Below are 12410 nucleotides of genomic sequence, written 5' to 3' on the forward strand. Positions count from 1 at the left end.
GCACCAAAAGGGTACGATCTCTGGAGGAGACCTGATAGGACAAAAGCCGGCATGGCTCAGCTCGATTACGTCATACCTCTATACCAATTTCAACTTTTGATGAGTTTTTAATTGCTGTTACACATCTGCAATTTTTTAAGAACTGGTGAAATTCATTACCACAAATTATCATACAAAACTTTGTACTGCACATTTAATATCCTTCACTTGTACAGATTTTATATGATGTATTGGAGAGGATTACAATTTTTAATCAGATATGCCAATTACATTTGTTTTTTCTCTTATTTTGGAGTTTTAATGTTTTACTCAATTCAGCATTTTCCTCAATTTTGCATTTTTTATGTCTGGACCACACAAAAATGTAAAACACGGCTTTCACTGTACACTGTACTATAAAAGTGACCTTTAGCACATGCCTGACAATGGTTTGCAGAATTTAGGTCTAGTTGTAGAGCGAATATGATATATGTGCACACACAAAAGACTGCATGCCTACACACACACACACACACACACACACACACACACACACACACCACAACACTAATTTTAAAACCTGAACAAATTTTGAGCATGCTTAGTAAAGTTATTTCCTTTCTATATTAATCAAAATTATCTATTTTACAACTTGAAACTTTGCAATGTATTAAATGGAGTAGGGAACAACACATTTTCAAAAGGACATACATGTTCTTGTTCTGCTTGTTGACGGAGCTGGACAGACCAGGCATCTGGCCAGCACCCAGCCTGACAGAGCCTCCAACTATGTGGGGCACTCCCTTGCCTGGCTGGCTGAAAGCCTGGGCAGTCCTGTTGCCACTACTAGGAACCCACCCAGCAGCATTTGTCTTGCTGTTGAGCTTCTGCATCACCTAAAATATAGTGCAATATACCAGTTTACTAGAGCATACTATTTACTTAATAGCAGGCAGATTCAATACTATGTGCCATGATGGCAACCTACTGCCTGAAAAAGACCTTTGCTTCTAATAATAGGTGTAACAATATTGAGTATACACAGATAGCAACTAGATGTTGCAGCAAGAGCATAGAAACAGAAAGATTTCCTTCTTACCACACAATGGCACCAATTTTGCAACAACCCCAGCCTTTGATTATGAAAGGTATCGATCACACTTCTTCACAACCTGCAAAAATTAGAAACCTTTTGCATAGCTCTGAAAGCTAACCAGGGATCACTTTTCTCATGAATATGGAAAATCACATACTGGTCAGATGCAGCACTGTCTCTCCCAACATTGCACTTTGAGCACCTGTGCGTGCACACGCCCCCCCCCCCCCCTCCTCCCTTCCCCATGCACACACACACACACACACACACACACTCTCTCCACAAGACTCTGGCAGGGAGGTAAAACTGCAAGTGCGCACCACAATTTGATTTGAGAACTGTATTACAACTCTGGAAAGGCTTTGGTTATCTGTGAAACTAGGGGTTTATGGGAGAGCAAAATAAGGAAGGCAATTGAAATATGAATGATGTTGAACACTGTACAGCGACATAAATAATTTGCCTTCAATGTAGTTTGGAAACCTCCACTGGAAGCAACTCTCCTCTAGAAGAGGAAGAGTTGAGAATGTAGAAATCTGTGAGAGAAAGTTAAATAGCAATCTACCTTCTCAATAGTTAGGATGCAAGAAGCAAATAAATTCAACGCACAATAATTTGTATCCATGCTTTGCTATTACCTTATGTTTGATTTCATCTCCATTCCATACAACTTCATCTTCCCAGTGCAGCTGAGATACCATTAAAAATGCATCATCTGGATAGTCCTCAGTCAATTGTTCCACCTCCTCTTCACCTGCCTGAGGACAAGCAATTTCAGTGTCAAAATAGCTCACTTTCCATATGTAATCAAGAAAAACATCAGCATTTCAGTTGCACAGGCTGTCTACTGGTCATGAAAAAGTATGAAAATGAGCAAATGGTAATGAAAGTAAAGAAAAAGTAATGAAACTGAGTGAGTGGTCATGACTTTTGTCTTGCAGGTCAGTCAGGTGCAGTTCTAGAAGAGAGTAGCAAGATAGCACTAGCCCAAAAATGTTGTATCCAGCAGTCCACTTAATAAACTATAATATATATTATAAAGATTCACCATAGTTCTGAAAAAGTATTTGTTATCTGTAGGGGACTTGTATGTTCATCTGTGCAAGCCTTGTTAGCACAGCCTCAGCTCCAGAGATTTGGGACATTGAGGGGCAGCTCCAGAGGGAGAAATCTGGAGGTGTGGCTTCATTGACACAGATCTAGATGAGGTGTATATACAAAGTGGAAATGACATGTAAACTGTAGCACTGCCCAAGACCGTGCTGCAATCTAATGTATTGCAGAAGGATTACGTTAGAACAGTTGTTTCTTTAATTCTATCAATTCCCTCCGCTATTTAAATTTCTTTAACCTATGTCTTTTTTTGGAAAGGTGTTTCTTTAGAGGTTTTCAATCATTAATATAAAACTATTCTAATTATAATCTCATTTTAAAAATATAAAAGAAGAAACTTAAATACTGAATCTATCACAGTGAAATTTATCATCTGATACAGATTTTGTAATTTTGTAATTGTTATATTGTCTTAAGGAAAATTGTACGCTTTCACCAGAGTACTATTTGCATTTTGATTGGGTGTAATGACAAATATATTTGAAAACAGCCATACCCCACCGTAGTGAGAGCTGAATTTTTTTTCAGCATCTGATGAACAGTATACTACAATTATTATACAGTTACATATTTCATGCTAAAATATAGTTCAAGTGATATAAGAATTATTACATTCAGCTTTCATTTCAATGGTTTTCAGGTTCGTTACAAAAAATGTTTTTGTCATTGTACCAAACATATTTTTGAGAGGTCATGAATTCAACTTAACGGGTAATGAAAAACAATGGATTTTATCCTCTGAAAATCAGTAGAAACCCCGTTGCATTTCATGAATACTAAGAATGAGAAGAAATGTAAATCATTAATCCTTGTGTTGTTTACACAGAGGTACACAGGTAGCTTGTAGTATGAATACATGGGGTGGGGTGGGGTGGGGTGGGGGGGGGTGGGGGGGGGGGTGGAGGGGGAGGAATGTGCTGGGGAAGATAGTGGGCATTCTAGAGAGAGCTTCTCCTAGGAATGCAGAATTTGTAGTAGAAATAAGTTGATAGAGGAGCAGGAGCATAAGATCTGTGACCTTTAGGTGCAGTTACAATGCGTATAGGAGGAACCAGATAGGTTGAGGAGGCTGAAGGTTGGTGGGGAATGGGAACTGGCAGTTGGCAAGAAGGCAGCTAGGGGGAGGAGGTATTTAGACAGTTATACTTCGCGTATATGCAATAGATTTGACCACCTGTCAGAGTTGAGTGGAGGGGAGCCTCTTGTAGCTGTAGATGTAAGTAACATGCAGCAGTCCTCAGCAGTTAGGAAGCCTAGGTCAGTTGCAAAGTCTAACAGAAAGAAGGTGGTTCAGCTGCTAGGTAGTTTGCATGGTAGAGGTGTGGGCCAGCAGTTGCAGGAAGTGTTGGGTTCAAATGGCTCTGAGCACTATGGGACTTAATTGCTACGGTCATCAGTCCCCTAGAACTTCGAACTACTTAAACCTAACTAACCTAAGGACAGCACACAACACCCAGCCATCACGAGGCAGAGAAAATCCCTGACCCCGCCGGGAATCGAACCCGGGAACCCGGGCGTGGGAAGCGAGAACGCTACCGCACGACCACGAGATGCGGGCGGAAGTGTTGGGGAGTGAGTACCAGGTCACCAACATTGTGAAGCCTAGTGCAGTGTGGGCTCAGGAGACTGACAGCATAGGGGAGTTATGTAGGAATTTTACGAAGGAGGATCAGATAGTGATAGTTGGTGGAGCAGGGAACAGTCCTGATAGGGACGCGAAATACGATGTAGGTGGTGACCTCGTAAAGACAGCTACTCAAACTGAATGCACTAATGTGCATTTCATGCAACTGTTTCAGCATCATGATCGGCTTCATCTTAATGTGGCTGTTAGGCGCGTTAACATGAGGCTGGAGGGGGCGCTGATGGCAGAGGGCATGGGTCACATTTCAGTGGTGCCAGTTGGGTCTATCAGTAAAACGGGTTTCACTAGGCATGGCCTACACCTCAATAGGTATGGGAAGGAGAGGCTGGCAAAGCTTATAGGTGACAGTGTAGTGGGTGGTGGTGGGATCACTCATCAAAAAATCCCTGTAGTAGTTCGTGTTAGAGCTGCACCTTTTTTTTAGATTGAAGACGGCTGATAGGTATACCTGCTTAAAGGAAGTCCCTCTAACTAAGGGCTCACCTTCCAAGGATGTAATGCTTCCAAGAAGAGAAGGAATTAGCATATTTCATCAAAATATAAGAGGTATTAGAGATAAAGTTAGTGAATTGGTTATAGATGTTGACTCTGAAATTATCAGTATATCAGAGCATCACTTAAATAATTTGACAATTCAGAGGATTTCGTTACCAGGATACAGATTAGCTGGCTGTTTCTCAGTGAGTTTCTTGTGGGGTGGGGATGAGGCTATGTACGTAAAAAACAGTATTCCATTTGATTCCATAGACGTATCATGACACTGCACTGAACAGATATTTGAATATTGTTCCGGGGCAGTTGAATTTAGTAAAACTAAACTTCTAATTGTTGTTGTTTATAGGTCCCCTAACTCTGACTTCATAGCATTTCTGCTCAAGCTAGAGAGGATTCTTGATTCACTTTGTAGGAAGTACCAGAAATTAGTTATATATGGTGACTTCAAAATAAATTTTGTATATAATGGTGCAAGAAAAAGGATGTTGGTAGATCCCCTAAATCCATATGATCTGATGCAGACTATGTTTTTTCCAACTAGGGTGCAGGGGAACAGTAGCACAGCCATAGACAATATTTTTATTCATTCTTCATTACTAGATGGGCATTCAGTTAGTAAAAGGGTGAATGGCCTTTCAGACCATGATGCACAGATTTTAATATTAAAAGGCTTTTGTACTCAAATGTCACACATAATTATAAACTATGTAGGAAAGTTAATCCAACAGCAATAGAGAGTTTTTTAAACCTTGTGAAGGCTGGATGTTTATAGTGCCGATAACATAGATGATAAATATAATGCTTTCCTTAACACATTTCTCATACTCTTTGAGAGTTGCTTTCCATTAGAACATTCTAAACGGGGTACTAGCAGTAATAGGCAGCCTGGGTGGCTGACTAGTGGATATGGATATCATGTAGAACAAAGTGGGAATTATATCAAAATGTTGGAAGTAGTCACAATCAAGCTACAGTAGCCTATTACAAACAGTACTGTAAGGTGCTTAAAACTGTTTTTAGGAAGGCAAAGAGTATGTGGTATGCAAATAGAATAGCTATTTCACAGGATAAAATTAAAACCATACGGTAAGTTGGGAAGGAAGTGTCTCGTCAGCAGCACAAGGTCGGCATTATAAAGTCTGTTCGTAGTAAAAATATTTCTGTTACTGATAAATCAGATATATGTACAGTATTTAACAATCATTTTCTGAGCATTGCTGGTGAGTTAAACAAAAATTTCGTGTCTACAGGGAATCATATAACTTTCTTGGCAAATGCCTTTCCAAGATTGATGTCTGAAATACTCCTCTGCGATCCAGACAAGGGGGCAGATTGAGTCAATAATTAAATAACTGAAGACTAAGGACTCTCGTAGATATGATGGAGTTCCTAGCAGAATATTAAAGTACTGTACTGCACATGTTAGCCCTGTATTTAGCCATATTTGTAATTTTTCCTTCAGGAATGGTCAGTTTCCTGAATGATTAAAGTACTCAGTAGTAAAGCTGCTTTATAAAAAAGGGTGAAAAGGATAAGGTAGACAATTTTAGACTTATTTCTATGCCATCAGTGTTTGCTGAAATTATTGAAAAGGCTGTGTATGTAACGATAATTGATAATTTTATATCACACAGTTTGCTATCAAATGTACAGTTCGGCTTTAGAAGTCGTTTAACAACAGAAAATGCTATATTCTCTTTCTCTGTGAGGTACTGGATGGGTTAATAAAAGGTTTTGAATGCTAGGCATACTTTTTGATTTAACTACGGCATCTGATTGTGTTGATCACAAAATATTGATCCAGAAGTTGGACCATTATGGAATATGGGGTGTAGCTCACAATTGGTTAACCTCTTACTTTAGCAACAGACAGCAAGAGGTCAAGTGGGGTACTGTCAAGTGGGGCGTGCCCCAGGGATCAGTGTTGGGGCCACTCCTGTTTCTTATTTATATAAACGATATGCCCTCTAGTATTATGGGTTGTTTGCTTTATGACACTAGCTTGATAGTAAAGGATGTTGTGTGCAACATTGGCCCAGTTTCAAACAGAGCAGTTCATGACCTAAGTTCACGGCTTGTAGAAAATAAACTAACACAAAATCACAGTAAGACTCATTTTTTACAGTTTCTAACACACAATTCAACAAAATCTGATGTTTTAATTTCAGGGGATGGGCATATGATTAGTGAAAATGAACAGTTCAAATTTTTATGTGTTCAATATAATAGAGGGAAACATTCCATGTGGGAAAATATATCTAAAAACTAGGATGATGTAACTTATCAAACGAAGGTGTTGGTATGTTGATAGACACACGTGTTTGTTTGTGTGTCTATCAACATACCAATGCTTTCATTTGGTAAGTTACATCATCTTTGTTTTCCATGTGTTCAAATAGATAGTAAATTATCATGGAAACCCTGCATTCAGGATCTTGTTCAAAGACTTAATCCTGCCATTTTTACTATTTGAATGGTATCCGCAGTGAGTGATCGTTCAACACAAAAATTATTTTCACTTGCTTATGTCGTATGGTATTATATTTTGGGGTAACTCTTCTCATTCTAAAAGGATATTTTTGGCTCAGAAACGGGTGGTTCAGGCAATAAGTGGTGTAAGTTCACGAACCTGTTTGCATGTCTGGGTATTTTGACATTGGCCTCTCAATACAAATATTCCTTACTGTCATTTCTTGTTAACAATATTAGTTTATTCCCAAGAATAAGCAGCTTTCACTCAGTTAATAACTGGCAGAAATCAAACCTGCATTTGGATCGGACTTCCTTAACTCTTGTGCAGAAAGGTGTGCAGTATGTTGCTGCATCCATTTTCAATAAGCTACCGCTCAAATTCAAAAATCTAGCAGTAATACATGCACTTTCAAACCAAAACTGAAGAGTTTTCTTATGGGTCACTCCTATTTTGTTGAGGAGTTCCTTGAAAAATTAAACTTATTCTTGTTGTATTGTTGATTGCGTTTACTTAAACTTATGGACTGACTTTTTCGGGTTCATAAACATTTTATTTTTATCTGTTTTTTATGTTGTAGTTTCATATACTGACATGTTCCATGACCTTGGAGATTTGCTCCTCAATTTGGTCATACGGAACTTGATGTGTAAATAAATAAATCTCACAGCTCCTATTTACATTGTTAAATTCTGTGGCGTTGAAACTGTAATATAATGTCATAGTAAGGTATTCAATCTCATAGATGTTCTTTACATTACCACTGATGTCGAACATCTATCTGTCAATGGTGCAACCCACAGTCCAAAATATTTCTAATTCTTCTTCCTTTCCAATAATTTTGAATGTGATAAACCAAAAGCCAATTTGAAACATTCAATACTAAAGTTCTAATTAATTAAAATAACCAAGAACTTCCAATCTCCTTTTGGATTTGTTTTTCTTTTTTTAAAAAAATAGCTCAACTTTTTGACAAAGAGCACTGAATCACAAGGAAGAGGGGTTCAAATGAGATTATGTGATTCAAATCTCTTTGGTGAAAAATGTTTCCTGTTTGTATTTGACAAAAAACTTTAGATATGATTAGATATTCTCATTCCACAAATACAAAATTGGATATCCCCACAGATTTGAAGCATGGCTGACAAAGCAAATACTAATAATGCATCTTACACAAGAATTTGTATGCTTAGATTTAATACACATTCAACAAATGCTATGAGGTCTTCAAAAATGTGACACAGGTTAAATAGTTTCAACACATTTTTCTCTTCAAATTTATACAGTAATTATCATAAGTATAATGATGAGCCAAAACATTATTATCACCAGCTTAATAGCTTGTCTGTCTGTCTTTGGAACAAAATACGTCACTGATTCTGCATGAAATACTATAGGGCCTAATAGCAATCCAGATGGGTTCCATACAATATACATCACACAAATTTGGTCACCAAGATATCAACATGAATTCACTATAATGCTCCTCAAACCACTGTAGCACTGTTCTGGCTCCGAGACACAGACAATGATACTGCTGAAAGATGAAGCACTGTTGGGGAAGACATCAAACATGAAAGGCTACAGGTGGTTCACAGCTGTCAGCACGTCTTTATTACTACCACAAGTCCCATGCAAGGGCAGCACAACGTCTCCCATAGCTGCTCCCACCAGCCTGTGTCCATGGCGCACTGCACTTTTTGAGCCACAATTCATCTCAGTGACACCGTTTGTGGAGACAACCAGTGACCTTGTGTAGCAAAAATGTGATTCACCTGAAGAGCTGATATGTTTCCAATGATTGACAGTCCAACCTCGATTGTTCGTGCCAACTAAAATTATAATTGATGATGTTGTTGGGGGCAACATGTGAACATGTAGGAAGGTCTGTTGTGGAGCTCCATGTTCACGAAGGTATGATGCACAGTGTGCTCGGAAACACTTGTGTATGCACCAGTACTGTGATCTCTTGGCAGAGGTGCCACAGATCACCATCTATCCTACTTTACAGAGTGCACAAGCCTCCAAATCCCACCGTCTGTGAAGTCGTGGACGTCCAATCATTTACCATCTTGTGGTAGTTTCACTATCCCTCTACCTCTTTCTGTAGATCTTCACAATAGTAGCACATGAACATTCAACACACTTCATTTTCAAGATACTTGTTCACGGACTCTGCATAATAATAGTCTGCCATTTGTCAAAGTTAGTTATCTCAATGGATTATCCCATTTTCAGCATATATCTTTGCTAGGGTAATCCCCTGTCCATGTCAGCTCTGCTTACATACTTTTGTTACCACATCATGTGCCCACAGCACCATCACGTAGCATCCAACATTGCAGGCAGTGGGCAGTGGTCATCATGTTTTGGCTTATCAGTGTGTATAAAGACATACATACAAAAAAGTATAAAATAATTCCTAGGTAACTGTACCTAATAATTTTATTATAGCACAGTTTCAACTGCACAGCATTTCCATTAATACAACTCATTATTTCACACCCGTCATTATGACCCATTATTCTTCCCCATTGTGAGATTATTTTTTAGGGTTTCAATGCACTTTTCACTTTTGTTTGTTTATTATTTTTTTGTAGTAACCCACACATTACTGCAGCTCAGCCACTATTACCACAGCACTGGTTGATATGTGCACCATGCAGCTGATCCGGGCTCCCCTACCAGATGCTGCCGACCTTGGTCCAGCATCTCTATTGCCTGCCATCAATAGCAAGAGGTCCCTGACAGCCAAATGCTTCTTATATAAGCTTTTACTGGTTATGGTCAGCAGTCTTGTATAATATGTTCTCTAAACTAAATGGTTGCACTGTCATGGCATGACTGAATAAAGAGTTGGTTTCTTCCCACAGTACTTTTTATTGTGTTCAGAGCTAGGACCCAAGTAGCAATGAATAGAACTTCCGTGTGCTTAACTTCAGTGACTATTGTTTTCAAGTAATTTATACATGGATGCACAATCGCTTTTCCAGCAGCGGCAACTTACTGGGGCTACCTTGGAAAACTTGAGGCAAAGCTGACAGTTCAGGCTCCACCACACTCCCATTTCTGCTGTACAATGACTCTGCTGAAGACTGGGAAGCTTATGAAATATGGCTCCACTAGCAGTTCATTGCATTTAGGGTGAGAGACAAAGAAACTAGTAAGGCTTAGTTTTCAATCACGCATTTTTCCTTGTGTGTACCATTTGTGTCAATCAGCCCTTTGCAGGAACTGGCCTTCCTCTCTCTTGATGATGTGTGTAGTTTCTTGTCTTCTTATCACCGCAAGCATACCCATGTCATTGCTGCTCATGTAGAATATTACCAGTGCTGCAAGTGGCCACATTAGTATTATTGTGCTTGGGCAGTGAAGCTGCAGAGTTTGAGCCATGAGTGGGATTTTATTACTAAAACTTCCAAACAATCCTATGCAGACGTCATGGTTAGAGATGCGATCGTCCACCTAGCACCCAGTATGCAAGTTCTTCAGAGAGACCTTCAATTTGAAGATCTCTCCTTAGACGAAACTTTAAACATTACTCAGTGCTTTGAAATCTCCTGTGCTGTGAGCCACCAAATCAAAGCGTAGAGTAATATCACCATCATTGATAGAAAACACATTTGTGCACAGCAACAAGTTTGCCGACCTACGAGGAAGTTGATGCCATTCAAATGAGGAATCGTACCCGCAATGGACAACCCTATCAGCAACAACAACAACAACACTGTGCAGCACTTCTGCCATCCACAGCCGGCCGAAGTGGCCGTGTGGTTAAAGGCGCTGCAGTCTGGAACCGCAAGACCGCTACGGTCGCAGGTTCGAATCCTGCCTCGGGCATGGATGTTTGTGATGTCCTTAGGTTAGTTAGGTTTAACTAGTTCTAAGTTCTAGGGGACTAATGACCTCAGAAGTTGAGTCCCATAGTGCTCAGAGCCATTTGAACCATTTTGCTATCCCCTCTTGTGGGCATCATATCACAAATCTCACTAGAAAGGCCACACTGTATCAGTTTGTTGTTCTCAGCTTTCCTTCCAATGAATGGACATAGACATTCATTCTATTTCCTCACTGTCTACAAGTCGGAATAAGCTCTTTGTTGAAGTGTCTGTGGTGAACAAAGTGTCATCACTATGAGTTGACAATGGAGCTGCTGTTTCGTTCCTCAGTTCTCAAATGTACACATGGCAGGGCACCCCGCCATTGGCTCCTGTCAAATGCCATCTGGTAAGCTACAATACATAACATTTTTCTGTTCTTGCTCAATTTACAGGTACACAGCTAACAAATCTGTAGCCCGCCCTATCACTTATTTGTTAACAATCCTCATACTGAAAATTTGTTTAGGTTAGACAATTTTGTTGCTTTTGAATTTTCTATTACTGTGCATCTTGTATCAGATCACGTTCCTTATCACGATGTAGATTCATTGTGATATGGATTTTCAGATTTGTTTTCTGAGGGATTAGGGTGTGCAAATAACTTCACAACACATATCATGCTTAAACCTTCACCTGGGCCATGTTTTTTTTTTTTTTCTTTTTTCTTTTTTTTCTGGATGTGATCCATATCTCTGTACTCATGTGAACAAGTCATGTCCAAATTGGATCAGTTGACATCACTAGGCATCATTTGACTGATCTTAACAAGTAAGTGGGCAATGCCATTAGTGATTGCAAAAAGACAGTTGGGTCAGCCTTGAGTTTGTGGAGACTTAAAAGTTACCATTAATGCACAATCTGTTATGACACATACCCTCTGCATCAAAATATTGACATTTGATGTTTATGCTGCCTAGTGCCCCTGCTGCCTTCCAATGCCTTTTGGAAGAATTTACGGCAGATGTTCTTTGCTGCATCAACTATCTTAACAATACTGTAATAAGAGGCACTATGATGGTACAATCCTTATGTAACCTCTGTTGTCTCTTTACTGTTTTGAAAACTGCAGGTCCCAAGTGTAATATTACAAGTCACAATATTTTCATCCCTCTATTGTGTGTCTTAGTCATGAAATTTCCTGGCAGGGTGTTTGACCCCTGGAATAGCATGTCACCACTATTACGGCTTTCCTTGTCTGATCAGTTTGCAGGAAGTCCAGGTATTGCTAGCTAAAATAGCATACTATCACAGGTTTCTTCTGGGTGCAGCAACACTGACTCACCCTCTGCACAAGCTGCTTCCTAAAAATACCCCTTTAAAGCGGTCACCAGCCTGTGAGCACGCACTTGTGCAACTTAAAAACATATTATGCTCTGTGCCTTGCCTTCCGGCCTTCCAACCAGGAAAACATTTAGTCTTAGCTACGGATGCCTCCCAGTAGTGGGTGGGAATGGTTTTGACCCACTGTCATGCGGAAGACTATGAGCAACCTATTACTTTTGTGTCCAAAACATTCAACACAGCTCAACAGCACTATTCTCAGGTCAAAAAGAAGCCCTTGAGATTGTTTATGCCTTTAAAAAATTTTATGTCTTCTCGTGCAGCACAAAATTCCACTTAGTCACAGATCTTATACCCTTTGTTTCCTTGTTTCATCCTTCAACTGCTTTAGCTGACAAAGCCACTCACTGCCATCATCATTGAGCCTTATTTTTGTCGAGATACAATTAC

General features: G+C 39.5%; 1 protein-coding gene across 1 annotated transcript in view; it reads right to left on the bottom strand.

The window, feature by feature from the left end:
• Window positions 1–12410, bottom strand: part of LOC124612622 (transcription initiation factor TFIID subunit 1) — a 226135-nt gene that overhangs the window by 146934 nt on the left and 66791 nt on the right. The window contains exons 5-6 of the mRNA XM_047140920.1: window positions 1714–1833; window positions 691–875 (exon numbers count right to left, since the gene is read on the bottom strand). Of these exons, the coding sequence (XP_046996876.1) occupies window positions 691–875; window positions 1714–1833 (305 nt within the window). The remainder of the gene's footprint in view (window positions 1–690; window positions 876–1713; window positions 1834–12410) is intronic.

This window comes from Schistocerca americana, chromosome 4 (assembly GCF_021461395.2).
Source record: "Schistocerca americana isolate TAMUIC-IGC-003095 chromosome 4, iqSchAmer2.1, whole genome shotgun sequence".
In the NCBI taxonomy this organism is placed as follows: domain Eukaryota; kingdom Metazoa; phylum Arthropoda; class Insecta; order Orthoptera; family Acrididae; genus Schistocerca; species Schistocerca americana.